Genomic DNA, 20,908 nt, shown 5'->3' on the forward strand with positions numbered 1-20,908 from the left:
CACCTGTCAAAGAAATTTCCTCAAAGGTTGCCCCGAAAGACAAGAGGGAAGCTTATCTTCTGAAAATTCTAAGTACAAGGCTGAAGAAAAATCTAAGCACAGGGCTCAGAGGTTAAGAGCACTGGCTGCTCTTTCAGAGGGCCCAGGGTTCAACTCCCAGCACCCACATGGTGACTCACAATTCCGGCTCCAGAGGATCTGACGACCTCTTCTGACTTTCACAGACACCAGGCACACACATGGTACACAGATACACACTCAGGCAAAGTGCCCACACACACAAATTAAAGGGAAAAAAGAAAAGAAAAGGCTAGTCACTATCACAAGGAACAAGAGTACAGAACTGAGATTTGAAGGGTCAGGGTGGCAAGAAATGCTGACCGCTTCTACGCACCTGCAGAACCCAAGCTGGCATTTGTCGTCAGAATCAGAGGCCTGCGAAGCGTCTTAGCCTCTTCGTTTGTGCCTGATCACCTTTGTCCAGCTCGAAAAGGCACCAATCAGCACGCTGAGATATGGAGCCACAAGTTGCAGGGGGTGCTCCAACTCGAAGTCAGTAGCCAAACTAATCTGTAAGCGTGGTCATGGCAAACTCAATAAGCAAATTCCCTTGACAGATGCCTCGGACTCCTGGTTTCTGGGTAGATGTGCCATTGTCTTCCTGGAGGATCTCACTCATGAGATCTAGACCATTAGAAACGCTTCAAGGAACAGAGGGAATTCTGGGCCCTGCGAGTTATCTTCTCCAGGAAGTGGAACTAAGGAAGAGGCCACATTGCAGAGGTGGAGAGGCTGTCAGCCAGGAGGAGCAGAGCAACGGGCTCACGTGAAGGAAGGACTAAGGATCTCCCACAGTGCTTCTGTAATATGGCCAGTTAGTATACAGTGGTTAAAATGTAGGGACATTTCATTTGTGTTTTAATAAATAAAGCTTGCCTGGAGATCAAAACAGTTGCCCTGGTCAGCCTTACAGACCAGGCAGTGGTGGCACACACCTTTAATCCCAGTAGCTACACTGGTTTGCCACAGAAACCAGGCAGTAATGGTGCGTGCCTTTAATCCCAGCACTAGCGAGGAATATAAAATGGAAGGAGTCAGTTCTCAGTCAATCTCACTCTGAGGATTCGGGAAGGCAGGATCGCCATTTTCAGACCAAGGTAGAGGTAAGAGCCAGTGGCTGGCTGCTTTTCTTTTCTGGTCTTCAGGTTGAACCCCAATATCTGTCTCTAGGATTTTTTTAATCTTGCTACAGGTCTCTCCACAGATTGGAGGGAGCATTGCCAGTGAGGTGCCACACTTAGATGCTAGAATGGCTGTGGGCATGATGGGGCGTATGTGTAATCCCAGTACCTAAGTGGTAGAGGCAGAAAGATGGAGAGTTTAAGGCTAGCCTCAGCTACACGGAAAGGAGGCACCAGCACACACCTTCGCACTGAAGGATGCCCCCTGCAGACAGCAATGAGCACAGGCCTGAAGTCGCTTGGTGCCCAGGTTCTATTGGATCTACCCTGTCCAATTTGTCTTTCTGGGCTTCTTCCCTGGAGAACAAATTCTCTGGTGGCAGAACCCAGGCCCCCTGAGCTCCTGGAGCCACACTGACCTGCGTGGATGCTGGAGACGTCCACATGGTACAGGACATGAGGCTATGCTACACAAGGCTAAGTCAAGTTCATCCCATCACGTGGTAGGAGCTTCTCACCCGCAACCAGGGAGTCTGACTTGAATCCACCCAGCACCTCTGCTCCTCTTTTGGAGCTGATAAAACTATGCCTTTCCTGGGAGGCTGAACCGGCCACCTCCATCCACCATGCAAACACGCCTTGGCTCCCCCCAGCTTTTATTTTTTTTGCTCAGAACCCTATGATGGCCTCTTAGCCGGTCCATTGGCATGTGTTCCCCGTACCCATCAAGACATCAATGTTGCCCTTCCCATCTCTAGTCAGATACTCAGTCTTCCCTCTCAGGTGTGCTGCCCACCCCATCCCATCCTGCTCCTTGTCCCACTGCCACCCTCCCATCACAATCACTGGCTGGTCCTCGCCATGGTAACCAGTCCTCGCCTGGATCTCAGACTGTGTTGGAAGGCTAAGTCACCATGTCCTCCCAGAAGCACTGTCCCCCTCTATTTCAAAGCCCTTTCTGCCTCTCTTAGACTGTGCCCCATGGGTGCCTCCCCTTAAGTACTACTGACCCACGGTGCTAAGAGAACTAACATCTCAGCCATTAAGAGCCTCTGAAGTGGCTGCCGAGGCATGAGGGTAGGGTATGGACTCCCAAAGAAGGGACTGGGATCTATGGCAATTGTGGGCTTTACGACAGGACACTCCAGCTGGGTACACAATCCAGCTCTGGCAGTTAGTAAGTGGTGATCCCCATTGGGTGTGGTCTGTTTGCTCATTCTAAAATGAGGTAAGGGATATAAAATACCAGTCTATAGGAAGTAGGTGCTCTCAAGGGGTCCCTGTTTCGGGCCATGGTCGTACTGGGTGCCCCTGTCGACTCCAGGGTTCCTCACAGCCAGACAGTATGAACTTCTCACCCTTTGACAGATTTTGATGGCCCCAGATAGGTGACCCCCACCCTGGAGGACTGACTGGGTCATTTCTGTAGCTGGGACAGTTTGTAATCCTCTGCTCCAGATATCAAGAATGAGTCCCACACAGTGGGCACTGGGCACCATTCTTGTCCTCATCAGGCCTTGGACACTAGGGAAGCCCAGCTGCCTCCCCATGAGTGTCTCTCTGGTGCCTGTGGCCTGCCCATCTTCACGTCCTCGCTGCCTGGCGCCCAGTGAAGGTGGTAGCTACAGAAGGCAGGAGATAGGAAAGAGCTGGGTCACACTCGAGTATCAGCTTCTTCTTTCGTCTCCCTTGTCTGTGAGAAATGAATCCACGGGGAAAGGAAGCCAGGATGAGGAGTAGGCTGTAGAGCAGGGTTCTCAACTGTCCTAATGCTGTGACCCTTTTTTATTTTATTTTATTTTTATTTTTTTGGTTTTTCGAGACAGGGTTTCTCTGTGGCTTTGGAGCCTGTCCTGGAACTAGCTCTTGTAGACCAGGCTGGTCTCGAACTCACAGAGATCCGCCTGCCTCTGCCTCCCGAGTGCTGGGATTAAAGGCGTGCGCCACCATCGCCCGGCTTGCTGTGACCCTTTAATACACTGCCTCATGCTGTGGAGACCCCCAACCATAAAATTATTTTCATCGCTACTTCATAACTTTTTCCTGCTGTCGTGAATCATAATGCAAATATCTGTGTTTTCAGATAGTTTTAGGCAACCCCTGTGAAAGGGTCATCCAACCCAAAGGGGTCACAACCCACAGGTTGAAAACCACTGATGTAGAGGCTTGGCTAGGGAGAGCAAGGAGCCACAGGCCTTCATATCATTCGTAGGGTGCAGCAGAAGACACTGGCCACGCACCAGCCATCTGCATTCCACTGTGAGCCTGGACACTTATTAACCTGCTAGCCCTGGGTCGGACATCGCACTTGAGTTCCTGGCATCGAACGAATGCACGTGGGAGTTACTTTCCTTCCATTTCACTCAGAGCCTGCGAAGAACCCAGAAAGCTAAGACATCATGGAAAGCTGGACAGATGCAAGGCACCGGCGAACTGGTGTCAACTCCCGTGGAACACAGACCCCAATCCCACCTGTGACACAGTCACCTGCCCCACGCCAGGTGGTGGCGCACACCTTTAATCCCAGCACTTGGGAGGCAGAGGCAGGTGGATCTCTGTGAGTTCAAGGCAGCCTAGTCTACAAGGTGAACTCCAGCACAGCCAAGACTGTTACACAATGGAGCTAGTGTGGGATTATTTGACTAGCGTCCCCCCCCCCAGCTGACACATTTTGCTTCATCTGGCACCAATGTGAGAACGAATCCACTTTTACTGCAACTGCACTCTGGGTTTGCCAGCCCTGTGTGTTCCTCGCCCGCAGCTCATGACCCACACGCTGCTGCTTCTCCAGCCAGAATCCCTGCGGTGTTTCTTCCGCCTGCACAGCTCACAACCTGACAGAAAGCTTTGGGCTTCCTTTTTTTTTTTTTTTTTTTGGGTTTTCGAGACAGGGTTTCTCTGTGGTTTTGGAGCCTGTCCTGGAACTAGCTCTTGTAGACCAGGCTGGTCTCGAACTCACAGAGATCCGCCTGCCTCTGCCTCCCGAGTGCTGGGATTAAAGGTGTGCGCCACCACCGCCCGGCGTGGGCTTCCTTCTTAATTTGACCACTTTCTCGGAATCACTTTAATTGTCCTTAATAACTCCTCTTAATTTGTTAAACAAAGCATATTTATCAGTATCTAAGAGGAGAAAGCACAGAACCAGAAAGAAAGATCCCAAGAAGCCAGCAGGAGCTTCTCCTCATCCCTCTGCCCCGTCCCTGGCTGCAACCACGACACCTACTGGCCAATAAAGATTATTACACCTACTCCAATTCACCATAATGACCTAAGGCAGGTAAAATGTGATAACTGACATTACTACCATTCAGGAATTTAATAGCCATTTTCTTATGCTATGGATGGTATTCTGCAAGGCTTATGTGATTTTCCTTATACATGCATTTATTTGATTTTGGGAATTGGTTTTTTTTCTATTATATTGTTAAGAAAATAATTTGATAACAGAGCCAAGAATGAAGCACTTTTAGAAATGATACAGCCTTTACAGACTAATAATGAACAACTAGTTGAAAAATTAATACTATTGAAAAGGATAACATCAGTTTGACAGACAAAATCCAATCAATGTCAAAGGGTGCTGAGACATGATCTGAAAGAATTTGTGCTGCTGAATTTAACAATCAGAATCTGTTGAAAAGTTATGATAAGCTAATGGATAAACTATCTCTTCAGGAAGGCAATAGGCACACCATAAAAAATTATGTCCAAGGATGAGACGTTATTTTTCCTGGACAAATTTCATACTATGGAATCACCAATGAGCGCATTAGAATGGAACACCGGACAGGAGATTCAGACTTTACAAAAGGCAATGGTAAAAATATTTGAGACGATTAAGGAAATTATCAAAACTGATGATCAGGGAGAGAAGGTACAAGGACAGGATTTAGCCTCGCCAGTGTGTGCCAGAGTCCGGGATGACTTACCCAGAGTTTCAGCTGCCTATCTGGTAATATTCTCTGAGAAGCCATCTGGCACAAAAAACACTAATATAGTCAAAGAATTTAAATGGTAACCTATAGGTATGAGTGATCTGAAGAAAATTAAGCAACCAATAGTATCTTATGGCCTGCATCACCTTTTGTTAGGGAAATGGTCAAAATGTGGGCACCAAGGAATAAGGCTAACTAACATGATTGGCTTCAGTTAATCTCAGTGGTCCTAGAAGACGGACCCCAGCATCAAATCCTTCGGAAGGGTTATTACTCAAACTCTCAGGACCAGGCTCTCTACAACAGACATGCCTTCTCCCTATGCCATACAGCAGCGTTAAATGCTTGGGGAAGGATTCGGAAACCAGGAAAGAGAATTGAATCATTTATCAGAGTTAAACAGGACCAGAGAGAACCCTTTAGTGACTTTTTACAAAGATTAACTAAGGCTTGGGCTGAAGAGATGGCTCAGTGGTTAAGTGCACTGGCTGCTCTTCCAGAGGTCCTGAGTTCAATTCCCAGCAACTACATGGTGTCTCACAGCTATCTATGATGAGATCTGTTGCACTCTTCTGGCCTGCAGGCACACATGGAAGGAATGTTGTATATATAATAAATCTTTTTTAAAAAAGATTAACTAAGGCTGTACAAATAGGAGTAACAGACCCAGAAGGTAGACATGTACTTATTGAATCTCTGGCTTTTGAAAATGCCAACTTAGAATGCAAAAATATACTTGGGCCTTTAAAGGTTAGATCAGCACCAATGGATGAATGGATCCTTCATAAAATAAATGTTGAGACATTTGACTATAGTACTGAGGCTTGGATAAGAAAAGAGATCTCCAGTGATATGAGGAGACACCAAATGCCAAATGTTTTCATTGTGATAGAATAAGACATCTTTTTTTTTTTTTTTTTGGTTTTTTGAGACAGGATTTCTCTGTGGTTTTGGAGCCTGTCCTGGAACTAGCTCTTGTAGACCAGGCTGGTCTTGAACTCACAGAGATCCGCCTGCCTCTGCCTCCCAAGTGCTGGGATTAAAGGTGTGCACCACCACCGCACGGCTAGAATAAGACATCTTAAAAGGGATTGTAGACAAGAAATTCCTAGAAATAATGTCTACTCTAGGAATGGCAAAAATAGATGGTCTCAACTGTCTGGAATATGTAGGAGATGTGGCAAAGGCCAACATTGGACCAATGAATGCAGATAAACAAAAGACAGACAAGGCAATGTGATATCATCAGGAAACTCCCTGGGGGGCCTCTTGTAGGCCCCCATGTCAAAGCTAAGAGCGCATATATTTAACATTCTAATTGAGGGATTACGAGACATGGGTGTGGATGTGAGTATCGTTACTCCAGAATCTTGGCATCAGAATTAGCCACTTCAGGAGACAGATGTTCAATCCCTAGGAATTGGAACCCTATCTCAAGAGATACAAAGCACAAGATGGGCCAGAAGGACAGAAAGGAGGTCTGAGGTCAGATGTAGCTAATATTGCAGTGGGGTCATGACCTATTGCAGCAATGGAATACCCATATTAACATTTTTGCAGTCACAAAAACTCATGTTTCTGGGAAAGGATATTATAAGGTATTATAGATAAAGGTCATCAGCCATTCAGGCTATACAAAAACACAAAGCAACTAGCAAACCTTCAGAGGTACTAACAGCCCTACTTTTAAAATGGTTAACTGAGAAGTCAATATGGGTTAAAGAATGGCCTTCAACAGAAAACTAACTGCAGGCTTTACAACAGCTGGTACAGGAACAACTAGATGCTCACCATATTGAAGAATCTACCAGCCCTTAGAATTCTCCTGTATTTGTTGTTTTAAAAAAAATCTGAAAAATGAAAATGAAGATCTAAGAGGTTATTCAACCTATGGGCCCTCTAAAATCTGGAATTCCTAAGCCTTCTCTAGTACTAAAAGGATGGTCTCTCATAGTTAATTTAAAAGATTGTTTCTTCACTATACCTTTACAAGAAAATGACAGAGAAAAATTTGCCTTCACTGTGCCTAGTTATAATAATTCTCAGCCTACTAGGAGATATCAATGGACCGTCCTCCCACAGGGAATGCTCCATAGCCCCACCCTGTGCCAATACTTTGTAAGTCAGCCATTGGAAATAATATGTAAGCAATTTACTAAGTCTATAATTTACCATAACATGGATGACATTTTCTATCTGATTCAACTGCAGATACTTTAAAACGTTTGAAGAAGAAAGTTTTGCCAAAATGGGGATTACAAATTGCTCCTGAGGGCTGGAGAGATGGCTCAGCGGTTAAGAGCATTGCCTGCTCTTCCAAGGGTCCTGAGTTCAATTCCCAGCAACCACATGGTGGCTCACAACCATCTGTAATGAGGTCTGGTGCCCTCTTCTGGCCTTCAGGCATACACGCAGAAAGAATATTATATACATAATAAATAAATAAGAAAAAAAAACAAATTGCTCCTGAAAACCCTATCGACTATTCAGGGACCATTTGCAATTATACCGGACAGTAATCTTTAAAATGACTTAACCATCATTTTAGTTTTACAGGATCACACAGAAAGAACATCGTCCCCATGTCAGCTGGAAGTAATTTTAGAAGACAAGATGGCCCTTCTCCCAATGAAGTCTGTCCTCAGGGTAGGGGCATCAATTAGGTGTTGATTATTACTGGTATAGGGTTGGGGATTGGAGTGGAAATTAGGTAGGTTCAGGGATCTTTTTGAAAAGAAAAAGGAGAAAACTGAATAGAATAACAGGTAGACTAGTGTGAGCTTATTCACACTAATAATAGTGAGGGGACTGGAGAGATGGCTCGGTTGTCAAGAGCACTGGCTGCTCTTCAAGAGGACCTGAGTTCAATTCCCAGCAACCACATGGAAGCTCACAACTGTCTGTAACCCCAGTTTCAGGGGATCTGACACCTTCACATCAATGCACATAAAATAAAGTAAATTATTTTTAAAAAAGAAAAAATAATAAGTGACAAAGTGCACAAGTCCAGACAGGACAAGCAGGATACAAGAAAAAAGACTGTCAAATCTTGCCAACACAGGTAAGTTTTGAAAACTTTTCCTGCCTCTGAAAATGATCTGTCAGTTACTCTAGGCCTTAGCCAAAGTTGGTTGCTCCAACATTGTAAATGAGACTGCGTGATTGCCCAGGTAGCCAGTGGTCTCTGTCATCTACTGCACATTTTGGAAGCTGCTTGATTGCACTTCCTGCCTACTCAAGTAATATTGTCTCCCTTCTCAGGCCTTCGATGAGGTTGAAGATTAGATAGTTGTAGTTACTTTCCTCTTATGATTTAGTCAAGCCATTTCTAATATAAAACTTAGACCCCTTAGGATAGAATGATTATTGAAACATTTAGCAAATGTTCCTTGCTTAATATTGTTTATACTGGTTGCAATTTTAATTTTTATACTTGATATCTGTTCTTATTGTATATAGTGTTGTATTGGGTTTAGAACTCTCTCACTTAGACAAAAGGTGGGGAGATGATGGGGAACCTCCTTCAGCCAATGGCTTTTGAGAGGCTGGACCAGGTTGAGGTGTGGCTTTGGGTACCAAAAAGCCATGGTCCGGCCCACTTGCCTTTCTCTTCCCGTGCTCCATACCTGGATGTTGGACCTCCATTCCTATTCCCTAAGTTTTCCCTTTTAATAAAGAAAAACCTTAGTACACCCTATTTGGAGCTAGTATGGGATTATTTGATTGGCATTCCCCCCATCTGACATGTTCTGATGCATTCTGCTTCAACAGAGAGAATCCTGTCCCAGGCTTTAGGCTCAGGTCAACCTCTGCAGGATCCACTCCAGCCAGGTGCAAGGCAGAGCAGGGACCCACACTTACCCCCACACCCCCAGCTTCTCTAAGACATCAGGGAAATAAGATGTCTCCAGCTTTGAGCTGTGTTCCAAGAAGGTTTATTAGGATTCCAGGGCCAAAAGCATACGCACAGGGAAGCAAAACCATCTCAGCTCAGCAGGGCTGACCACCCATGGACATGGTAATGTTCCTGCCTCGAGCAAAACTGATGCACCCCCCTTTGCCCTGAAAATGTCCTGAAAGCAGGACGACCTCTCCAGGGAAGACAAGCACACCAGAGGTTTCCAAACGTGTCCACAGCCCACGTTCATCCTCCCGTTCCTCAGACTGTCTGTCTGCTCTGTGACCTCAGCCAAGACGGGGGACCCACATCTGTCAGAGCCAGGGTTCGCCGCAATGCAGCAGTCTCTGCCCACCCCTCATGCCTGATCGATCACTAAAGTTTGGCACGAATAAATCCCAGCAGGCTCTCCAGCTGATCTTCCAGACACTGCTCATCTCCATGGTTCTCAATGACCCAGTCAAAGCTCCCAAAGTTGTCCAGGCCACACTCTGACTCGGCATCATCCACCCCTGGGGGAAAGAGCAGAAGAGTCAGGCCCCAGTCCTGCCCATACCAGGCACCCACCCTGTGCCTCCCCTCTGAGAACTTCTGCAGTTCCGCTCTGGTTTCCCACCACCAGCTGAGCTCCCAGGCAATCCCTGGAGAAATCACTCTGCCCTTGCTGCTGCCTACAGAGACTGGGTCATGAAAACAACAGACTATCCAAGAGGGCTTCACACTGTCAGGGCAAGCTAGCTTGTGCTGGACTGGGGCCTGCTGGGAGGCTGTGTCCTTCAGGGTTGGAAGCGGAGTGAGTGTGGCTCCTCCTCCCACTCTTCAGAGCCTTGAGAAAGAGCTTGGCCTTTCTGGACCAAAGCCCTCATCTGCCATGAGTACAGAACAGCAGCATCCTCGTGGCAGCTGTAACAGTGAGTAAGAGAAAGTGTATACAGCGCCAAACACGCGCCGGGCACCCTGGGCAGTGCTGGCGCACGCCTTTAATCCCAGCACTCGGGAGGCAGGGGCAGGCGGATCTCTGGAGGTTCAAGGCTAGCCTGGTCTACAAAGCAAGTTCCAGAACTGGCTCCATAACTACGGAGAAACCCTGTCTTGAAAAACCAAAACACATCAAACAGGCTGGCCTGCCAGAGCGCGCAGGAGATGCGCTGATAGCAGCGGTCACGATCATTAGATCTGAGGGTATTGCTGGGCTTGAAAAAGAAAAATCTGAGCGTACCCAAGGAACAGTGATCGGGGCCAGGGCAGAGGCCTGAACAGAACTTCAGAACTGTCTGCAAAACAGGTCCTGAGCAGCCACCGAGGCCCTGGAAAACTTCCTGGCTGCCCCTGATCTGTCATTAAACAGAAGCAGGGTTTGTTCAGCCGGCTCATAGTCACCCTTAGCCCCCACCAGGTTGAAAAGCAAAGTCTCAGAGCCACAAGAACAGGGCCTGGCCAGAAGTCTACTGGCCTTGGCACAACAGTCTAAGAACAGCCTGGGAACCTGACCTGCTACCAACCCACCCCTCAGGCCTCAGATTCCCCTTCACGAACCCTCACCCGCTCTCCAGGCCTACTAGGGAGTGAGCAGCAGACCTGGAGCACAGAGGTGGCGGAGCTGAGTGTTGAGCCTCGAGGTTGAGTGCCATCTGCAGCTTACCTGGTGTGAACACCCAGCCCCGCTGCTGCCGGGTCTGCTCCGACGCTACGACTCGGACTGTCTGTGTTACAGTCCCATAGACCTCCTGAAACCACTGGATATCAGACACCCTCCGTGTGTCACTCACCAGCTGTAGAGGAGAGGTAGGTGACCATAAGGACAAAGTGTTAGGGGGTGGGGGGGACATAGGGGCACGTGCTAGAGACGCCAGAGAAATGGTGCAGCTCACTGAACACACACCTCTAAGTATGAGTACCTGCCAGGCAGTTCCAACTCAGCTGTGGCACTAAGGGGCACTGCCAGCGCTTACCATGCACTGGCACTGTGCCAGGTACTGAGGATGAGTCATAAACAAAACACACCTTGCCCTGCTCTCTTAGCTCTGGCTCATACCATTACACAGCAGCTTCTCTAACAACCAGGGACCCAGAATGGCCAAAACAGCTCCTCAGCTCCTGAACTCTCTAATCCTGACCCTTCCTGTCTCAGAAAACGACTTGTCTAGCTGCTCCTAACAAAATCCTTGCCCTCCACCACCCACCCCGCTCCTGCTGGCTCTATCCTTAAAATCCATGTAAAAGCGGCCCCTTCCCAAATCTCTCACAGCCCCGAGCTCCAGCCACTCACTGGCCTGTCACCTGGGCCCCTCTACCAGGCCTCTCTGCCTCCAGCAGCCAGAGCAAGTCTGCTAAATTCTTTGGTTTTGAGACAAGGTCTCACTATGTAGCCCTGCCGGGCCTCAAACTTGCTAATGCCCCTGATGGGATTACAGGCATGCATACCACACCTACTAATCCCAGGGGTGTGTGTGTGTGTGTGTGTGTGTGTGTGTGTGTGTGTGTGTACATGCACATCACATGTGTAGACAATGTGTAGTCTAAGTGGATTGCCTGTGTATAGATGCACATGTGTGGAGCCTACGGTTGGTATGGTGTCTTCCTTCATCATTCTCATGCTCACCCGCCTTTTTGCTGGGCGGTGGTGGCGCACACCTTTAATCCCAGCACTCATAAAGCAGAGGCAGGAGGATCTCTGTGAGCTCAAGACCAGCCTGGTCTACAGAGCAAGTTCCAAGACAGCCAAGGCTCCACAGAGAAATCCTGTCTCAAAAAAACAAAAACAAAATAAAACACAAGGGCTGGAGAGATGGCACAGAGGTTAAGAGCATTGCCTGTTCTTCCAAAGGTCCTGAGTTCAATTCCCAGCAACCACATGGTGGCTCACAACCATCTGTAATGAGATCTGGCGCCCTCTTCTGGCTTGCAGGCAGACACACAGGCAGAATATTGTATACATAATAAATAAATAATTTAAAAATAAATAAATAAATAATAAAACGCAAAATTAAATACAGTGTGTGTGTGTGTGTGTGTGTGTGTGTGTGTGTGTGTGTGTGTGTGAAGACAATTCAAAGGGCTCAGTTTTCTCCTTCCACCATGTTGGCCCTGGGGATCAAACTCAGGCCTTCGGGTTTGGAAGCAAACGCCTTTGCACTGAGATACTGCATCAGCCCCCACCTGGCTTTTTTAATGTAGGTTCGGGGGAATCTAAACTTTAGGACTTTGTCTACTGAGCCATCTCCCCAGCCTCATGTCCTCAACCACACTCCTACCAACAACTATCTCCAGATACTCAAACATGCTCTACCACTGCCTAAACCCCAATCTGCCTTTTAATTCCTAAACTGTGTCTTTCCTCTTCTCAGAACTCTCCAGTGACTTCTAGACTCTTCCAAAGCCTTACAAGGTCTGCCCTTAACTTCCTACAGCCACTACAATGGCTGTTTGTTTCTCAAACAGGCCCCTCTCCAGTCTTCACATTCCAGCCCCTTTCCAGAAAGCAACTCCCCAACTACCCATTCAGCTCACTCCTTCACTTCCTTTAGGTCATGCTCCAACCTCACCTTCTCTGAGGCCCTTAAATAGCAGGTTTCCCAGCCCACACCCCATCTGTCTTGATCTGCTCTGCCTGGCATCATCTATCCTTGCTCAGTCCCTGTCTCCCCAACTCCTAGCTGAAACACTAAGTTCTTTGAAGGTAGAGTCTTCAGTGCATTCATTTTGCTTCAGGACATCCTCATAACCTGGAGAGGTGTCTGGCACAAGGAAACACTCCGCAGTTAGCACACGAATGAATAACGAAAGCCCAGCACAGAGTGCTGTGGACTACTTAAGACCTGGGGATGTGGAAACAGGAGGATCAGGGGGGGCTCAAGGTCATCTTAAGGCCAGCCTGGGCTATATGAGACCCTGTCTTAGGAGAAGGGGGTGGGAATAATAGGTATCCAGGAAGCCTTCTCCATGGAGGTGACTTGAAAATTGTTGGAGTAAAACAGGTAAAAAGGGCAGGAAAGTGTTGTGTGATATTTTGTTTGTATTCTGACAAATAAAGCCTGCCTGGAGATCAGAGGGCGCAGTTAGTCACTAGTTAACCACAAAAGCTGGGCAGTGGTGGCTGGCATCTTTAATTCCAGCACTCAGGAGGTGGAGACAGGAAGTGATAAGGTGGGGGTATAGACAGGCTCTCGGCCTTTGGGATGCAGGAAGGAGACAGGTAGGAAGCAACTGGCGGCTGCTCCCGGTTCTCTTACCTTCCAGGTTTTTATTGACTAAGATTACTTAGACTAAGGCTTCAGCAAAGGGCAGGCAGGTAGGAAAAAGACACAAAGTTGTGATCCACCAGGCATGGTGATAGATACATTTAATCCGGGGCCATCCTAGTCTACAAAGTGAATTTCAGGCCAGCCAGGGCTACAGAGTGGGACCCTGTCCCAAAAAAAAAAAAAAAAAAAAGGAAAAGAAGTAAAAGCATCATTGGCAAATGATTGTGGCCGGGCACACACCTTTAATCCCAGTACTTAGGGAGGCAGAGGCAAGCAGATCTTTGTGAGTTCAAGGCCAGCCTGATCTAAAAAGGAGGAGGAGGAGGAAACAGCAGCAGCAGCTGGTGGCTATAGCTGTTAGTAGGGGAAAGGATGAAGGAACTGCATCAAGGTCCCAAAAGTTATGCGAAAACTTGGGCTTAGTTCAGGGGAGTGGTGGGGGCCACCAGTGCTTTCTAGGTATGCCAGGAACATACAGTTTACTTTTGAAAAAGTCACTCAGGCTTTTGAACAGAAATGGCTCACGGAGGCAAGAGACACCCACAAGAGGACTATTGAAGTGTTAGAGGCTTGGACACAAGGTGCCAGTGAAGATGAGAAATGGCCACAGGAGAGGCCTGGAAAGACAGATTTTGTCAGCCATGGTTGAGGCCTCTTACCCAGATAGGCTGGGACACGCCTTCCACAACCTTCCGGCAAAAGAAGCCTGGGTCGGCCTGGCGCTTCTCCTCTCCCCAGCAGATCATGTCCCTTCGATAGGCTTCCTTGTAGGTGCTGGCATCCAGGAGTCGCTGGAAGTCCAAGCCATGCTCCTGCAGGAAGCATAGTCCATCTATGACACGGTCCTTAATGGAGAAGAACCAGTCCAGCCTGGCACCGCTTCCCTTCACAGGCACCAGCCAGCTTGGAGCATAACAATGGCCGCAAGGAAGAGAGCTCAGCAAAGGGGCACCCGAGACACTCAAAGCTGAGAGCTCTTAGGATAATTCCAGAAAGTGTTTGAAACGTGCAATGTAGTTTTTCTCTTCCTGGGGTTTCATTTTTCCAATTATTTCTGACTTAAACTAATCTTGAAAATAGTTTGCATGCCCTGGGCACAGCCTTGGCCTACAACCAAAGCAGGAAACTCGGGAAACCAAAGCAAAGCATTGCAATGAGAAGTCCTGTATCCTTCCGGCATCATCTGCCTCCATTGCAAACCCCAGAGATATATCTCCCCCGCCCCTTATCCTTCTCTATCCCCAAGGTCCTGGCACTTGGCTGAAACAGCATCACTCCATTGGGCTCTGGGCATCCAGAGGACCACTTGGGCAGGGGGGGATACCCTGACCCCCAGGGAACTGCTTCTAGCCCTGCCCTCCCCTCCCCTTTCCAGAGACAATGACCAGCAAGTGTCCATCCAGATGGCTCCAGAACAGGAAGGATTCTCAAAAATATCACCCAGAGCTGGGTGGTGGTGGCACACACCTTGAATCCCTGCACTCAGGAGGCAGAAGCAGGCAAATCTCTGAATTTGTGGCCAGTTTGGTCTACAGAGCAAATGCCAGGGCAGTCAGGTCTATACAGTAAAACCCTAGCTAGGAAAAAAAGAAGAGGAAGGAGGAGGAGGAAGAGGAGGAGGAAGAGGAAGAGGAAGAGGAAGAAAAAATAAAAGCACCCAGAGGCTGAGAGACGGCTCACCCAGAGGACCTGGGTTCAATCTCTCACCCTCACACAGTGACCCACGAACGTCTGTAACTCTAATTCCAGGCAATCCAATGGCCTCTTCTGGCCTCCGAGAGCACCAGGCACCAAGTGGTACATAGATCAGGAAAAATACTCGTACATATAAAATAATTTTTAATTAAAAAAAAACTATCTAGTTCATGTGCTGGTTCCCCTACTGACTCGATGAAGAGAAACCCCCTCTCCTGGGCTCTCAGTGGGTGAGCAGCCCTGTGTGTGAACTGTTTCTGCTCAGGAGCATCCTGACCCACAGCACCACTGGTGTTTCCCACAAACCAAGGAAATCAATGTGTCACGAGGTTCCCTTAGGGGTTCTAAGCACTGGGGGGCACTGCTGCAATGGTGTTGAGCCGACCGACATTAAGGGCCAATAGGCCCTCTGGGCCCCTACGGAAGTTTCTGAAATGCCAACTCCTGAGTCTGGGGATATTATAGGTCAGTGGTAGATCAGAGTACTTGCCGAGTGTTTCTGAGGTCAAAGGCTCTATCCCCAGCACTAATGAAAAATAAACTCCCTCCCTCCAGCCCCCACTGTCAGCAGGCCTGGGGCCGGAACCAAGCTTGAGAACTTCAGAAGCAGACAGGGGGTTTGAAACTGTGCCTGGGCCACACTGAGGAGGGCTACAGCCCCGCCTCCCCCTCCTTTCCTACTCCTGGGCTAGAGGAGCTTCTCCATCCAGCTTCTCCCTAAGAAATAAGGACACCTCTGCATCTCCTTACCCTGTGGTCCCTTAGCTGTTGCCCTAGGACTAGGTCAGCAGAGCTGGTAGAAGTCCGAGGAGCCAGGACTTGCAGGTCCAGAGATTAGACCAAGGCCTCCCGAGCACAGGTCCCTGGAAGGGTACACTAGGACCAGCCACAAATGTCGGTGACCAAAGGCTTCACTGTGTGAAAACCTGACCTTGCCCTGTGTGCTTGCCCTGAATCTAAGTCTACTTAATTTTTAATCCTATTTTAATAATCAATAATCTTATTTTTTCTATCCACATGATTTAAAATTCAAAGGAGGCCAGACTTGGTGATACACACCTTTAATCCCAGCACTCAGGAGGCAGAGGCAGATGGATTTCTGTGAGTTTGAAGCCAGCCTGATCTACAAAGAGAATTCTAAACCAGCCAGAGACCCAGTTTCAAAATAATACTAGTAAAATAGCGACAACCAAAATCCAAAAGAGATGTGTTCATTTATAATAAAAACCTCTTTTCCTCCCATCCTCCCCTCCCTGAGGCAGCTAACACTACCGTTCCTATGGTATCTCTTCTAGCAGGGCAGGCCTGCCTTCCTGGCAGCTGGAACAGTGCTCAAAAGGACAAGCACCTCATAATATGTACTTGAAGAAGAGCTGGATATATGAGCAAATAATGCCTTATCTTTTCTTTTTATTCCCCCTTTTTTTTTTTTGAGATATTGTCTCACTCTGTAACCTTGACTGGCCTAGAACTCATTTTGCAGACCAGGCTGGCCTCAGATTCACAGAGATCCACCTGCCTCTGCCTTCTGAGTGCTGAGATTAAATGCATGCACCACCATTTATGGTCCTGATTCTCAGTTATTAGTATGGTTTGTCCCTAGTATGGTGGTACTGGATAAGGTACCTCAGGTATTGTGGCTCTCAGGAGGATTAATGAGCTCCCGCTCTTGTAAGACTGGACTGGTCACCCTACATGTAGGTTACTATAAAAAGGATCCAAGCTTCTCCCCTCCTACAGCGTGATCCTTCTTCTGCTCACTGCTCTTCCACCAGAAGCTAATTAGATGCCAACACCACGTTCTTGGGTCTTCAGAACTTGAGTTATAAATCCTTTTTCTGTACAAAGTACCCAGCCTCAGATATTGTGTTATACAAAAACCAGCTGCCTAGGGCAGCAACACACTGCTCTGTAGTTTGGTGTCTGCGCACTTGTCAACACACCTTGCCAACTCACCAGAGGGGGACAGGTGTGTGCACATATGTGCATGCATCTAGAGGTTAGACATCACCCTCCCCTCGGGTGCTCGTTCACCTTGGGGCTTTATTTGAGCTGACCGGCCTGTAAATCCCAGGGATTTGCCTGTCTCTGCCTCCCCACTGCTGGGATTACAAGTGTGCACGGCCATGCCTTGCTTTCTACGTAGGTACCAGGGACTCAGGTCACAGCACTGTCTCTGCAGCCCCTGAGAGTTCCAGGGTTGCATCAGGTCAGCTGGTGGGAGAGCGGAGCGGCACATTGCGGTTTTGAGTAAGAAGGCGATAATGCGGATCCTTGCTGGCATGGCGGGCCAGTCTCGCAAGGAGTAGCTCCTCTAACTACAGATCCTTATTAGTTAATATTATTATTATGTGGTGTCAGAGCTGCCAACAAATGTCTGTGGCTTTCCTGGACCCTTTTTCTTTTTTGTTTGTCTCTTCTACAGGTAGGGTCTCATATCTAGGGTCTTGGGTTGCTGGGACCATGCCAGTGACTCAAGCAGCAGCCACAACTCCACAACCCAAGAGCAGGCTCCTCCCAGCCCCCCAGATGCCACAAGCCACCACCTACCCGAGCATACTGCTCCTTGAGTGGACCAGAGAGCCGCAGGACCGCACAGATGTTACCTCCAAGTCTACGGGACAGGGAATCAGAACCCAGTTAGCCCTACGCTGCCAAGAGTCTCCTGTGTCTAGAAGGGGAGCCAGTACCTCTGATGCTCATTTCTACTGTAAGACTCTATTGGGCAGGTCTCCCCTTCCCTGATCCTCTTTGCTCAGTTATAAAAAAATTAACGAAGATGACATCACCTGCCCTGTCACTCACACAGGATTACTATGAGAGTCAGCGGAATATAAAGGAGCCCCGAAACTAGCAGGTAGAACAGATAAATAAGTCCCATGGAAAACTCCAGGCCTGGCGATATTCTGGCTGGATCAGATGACTGCTGGGACCCTAAACTCACTCTCTTCAGAGTCACAGAGACGCTGAGACAAACTGACTGAAAATAGTTTTCCCTTTAAGTTACTCAGTAACTCATCAACCATGTACTGGGAGCTACACTTGGATCCAACACTAGGAGTCACAATTTCTACCTGGTATGGGGATGTTCACAGCGTGCGCAAGCACCTAACACGGTGAAGTAGGTGCGTCCGCTGCCTCCTTTTTCTGATGTGTGTGTGTGTGTGTGTGTGTGTGTGTGTGTGTGTGTGTGTGTGTGTCAGAGGACGACTTTCAAAAGTCACTTCCCTACTTCCGTCATATGAGTTTCAAATCAGGCTTGACAGCAAGTGCCTTTACCTGCTAAACCACCTCACTAGCCCACGTTCCACGTTCCAGATGAAGACACTGAGGCTGAGTGAAGAAAGTTAACTAAAGTAACATTTGTTAGTAATGAAAACGCAATTAAAAATGAGCAACACATGCCGGGCGGTGGTGGCGCACGCCTTTAATCCCAGCACTCGGGAGGCAGAGGCAGGCGGATCTCTGTGAGTTCGAGACCAGCCTGGTCTACAAGAGCTAGTTCCAGGACAGGCTCCAAAACCACAGAGAAACCCTGTCTCGAAAAACCAAAAAAAAAAAAAAAAGAGCAACACTTTATTCCTGGCTAGGAATCATTGTAACTCATGTGTTAATGCATTCAGTTCCTCTAACATCCTATATAACGCCCGTTTAGCAACAGGCAATCTAGAACAGACCAGGTAAGAAGTCTGGCAGAACACACTAAATGCTGAGCCAGGACATGAACCGCAGCAGCCTAACGCCAGCATCCGGGCTCCTGACTTGCTCTCTGACTACGCTTGGAGCTAAGGACTGATGAAATTTAAAAACTGATGATGATTGTTTAGTAATAAAGGATCTGGGTAACGGCCTCTGGCCAGGGCTCCTCTGAACCTCTTAGAACAACTGGGGTAGCTAAAACTTGGTGCCACCACCACACTGGTCTTGGAGAAAAGCCCCACTTTTCTTTCTCCCTCTTCTCTGTTCTCCTAACCCAAGTCCCAGCCCCCCCCCCACCAAAAAAAATGTTCCCTAGAATATATCACTTAAGAAAAATCCAGGGCTGGGGAAATCCTGATGACCTTGGTTCAGTCCCCAGAACCCATGTTTTTAAAGATGGATGTGGGTCAGGCATAGAGGCACATGCCTTTAATCCCAGTACTTGCTGTTCTTACAGACCAAGGTTCCATTCCCAGCAGCCACACAAAGGCTCTCAACTGTCTGTAACTCCAGTTCTGGGGATCAGATGCCCTCTTCTGGCCTCCAAGAGCACACACAATGCAGACACACCTTCAAGCACAACACATACCCACAAAATAAATAAACCTGTAAAAACAAATAACTAGAAAGGGTGGACAGAATGAGTGAAAGGTATTGTTTGGAGGCAGACAAAACTCAATTTGAATCCTGAATTTGCTACTTTATGACCCCCGTAAATACTTTTGTTGTTTGTTTGGATTTTGGTCTGTTTGTTTTTAGAAACAGGGTTTCTCTGTGTGTCCCTGGCTGTCCTGAAACTCACTCTGTAGAACAGGCTGGCCTTGAACTCATAGATCTGCCTGCCTCAGCCTCCTGAGTGCTGGGATTAAAGGCTTGCACCACCACTTTGAACTTTTTGTTTGTTTGTTTGTTTTCTCTTTTTTCCCTCTGTAACTTTGGAACCTGTCCTGGAACTAGCTCTTGTAGACCAGGATCACAGATCCGCCTGCCTCTGCCTCCTGAGTGCTGGGATTAAAGGCATGTACCTTCACCGCCAAGCAACATTTTTTTTAATAGTCAAAAATCTCGTCCACTTTGGCCTTGAACTCCTAGGTTCAAGTGATTCTCCTGCATCAGCCTTCCCTGCAGCTGGATTACACACACACACACACACACACACACACACACACACACACACACACACACACACCACGTTTTAGTTCTTAGGGCCCCTGCTTCTGCATTTGTCGAATTGCTAATAACTCGACAAAGAAGTTACGTGGGTTAAAGGCATAGTGCCTGGCATAGAATACCCATCAATCCCTGCGATTACAGGGTCTTCTGGACAGAATCTCTTTGGAACGGTCCCACTTAGGCCGTGGGTCCTTTTGATGTCACTTTAGTCTCCTTATCTGTACCAGTTACCTCAACACGGTCGTGAAACAAGAACGACACACTGAAGATGCCTGGTAGTAATCGTAATGGGTGTTTCTTGAAGAGAGACCAACAGCTTCAGAATTCTGCAGAGGCAGTCCCCCGGTTCTCTGAGGAGGTCTTGTGCAGGCTGCTGTTTCTCTGCGGTGAGGATCTACCACCTACCGTCTCCTGCCCTGCGTCATCCCGCCCTGTCCCTCCTGCCCTGGCGAGCCCCCTCCATCATGCCCATCACTTGCGGTAGCGCCCTTCCTCCGGCTTCCCTGAACCCGCGGACACCTGCTCTGCAGCGCCTCGGTCACGAAGTCCTTCCCGGATTTTCTCTTCCCGCTAAACAGCAGCACCAGCCGCGGGGCGCCTCCGAGAGGGGCCATGGGGTCACCACGCTTCACCAGGCCTAAAGCTGACACTTCGGACCCCTGAATTCCAGCCAAGCACGAAGTGGACGCATCCAGTAGGAGCAGAAGGGAGGAGGTACCCCGCCCCCTCTCCGCACCACTTAGCCCAAGTCGAAGCCGCGCGCCGAGAAAGCGCTAGAGAAGGCGGAAGGGAAAGAGCCTCGCGTCCCCGTGTCTAGGAGCCCACCCCCCACCAGCACGCACTTAGAACCGTCCAGACCCGCCCAGAAGTGACGCCACGACCCCGCCTCCTCGGCTGACAGCCTGAGCCGAGGTAGCCGCTGCGTGGGAAGATCGGCCTCACATTCGCTTCCTCACAGCCCTGCAAAAGGAAAGAAAAAAGAAACATAGTAATGTTGAAGGCATTTTCAAATCTGCGTCTTTATTTGTGCGTTAGAATGCACGCTCTAAAGCAAGTATGTGTCTGGCCCACACTAAACTCTTT

The 20,908-nt window shown here is 48.3% G+C and overlaps 1 protein-coding gene across 2 annotated transcripts; it reads right to left on the bottom strand.

The window, feature by feature from the left end:
• Positions 1-9,035: 9,035 nt before the first annotated feature.
• Pmvk (phosphomevalonate kinase) lies at positions 9,036-20,663 on the bottom strand. Of its 2 annotated transcripts, XM_075978418.1 has the most exons (6): positions 20,345-20,663; positions 17,504-17,567; positions 14,966-15,025; positions 13,918-14,070; positions 10,657-10,786; positions 9,036-9,526 (listed from the first exon to the last, which is right to left on the bottom strand). In XM_075978418.1, exons 1-6 carry the CDS (start codon positions 20,437-20,439, stop codon positions 9,390-9,392), a joined length of 639 nt encoding a protein of 212 aa, XP_075834533.1. In that variant the 5' UTR covers positions 20,440-20,663; the 3' UTR covers positions 9,036-9,389. The 2 variants fall into 2 exon arrangements, with proteins under 2 accessions (XP_075834533.1, XP_075834534.1); XM_075978419.1 differs by lacking the exon at positions 14,966-15,025 and having other exon boundaries at positions 20,345-20,660.
• Between the last annotated feature and the right edge of the window lie 245 nt (positions 20,664-20,908).

The sequence above is a fragment of the Microtus pennsylvanicus genome, chromosome 7, assembly GCF_037038515.1.
Source record: "Microtus pennsylvanicus isolate mMicPen1 chromosome 7, mMicPen1.hap1, whole genome shotgun sequence".
NCBI classification, from domain to species: Eukaryota; Metazoa; Chordata; class Mammalia; order Rodentia; family Cricetidae; genus Microtus; species Microtus pennsylvanicus.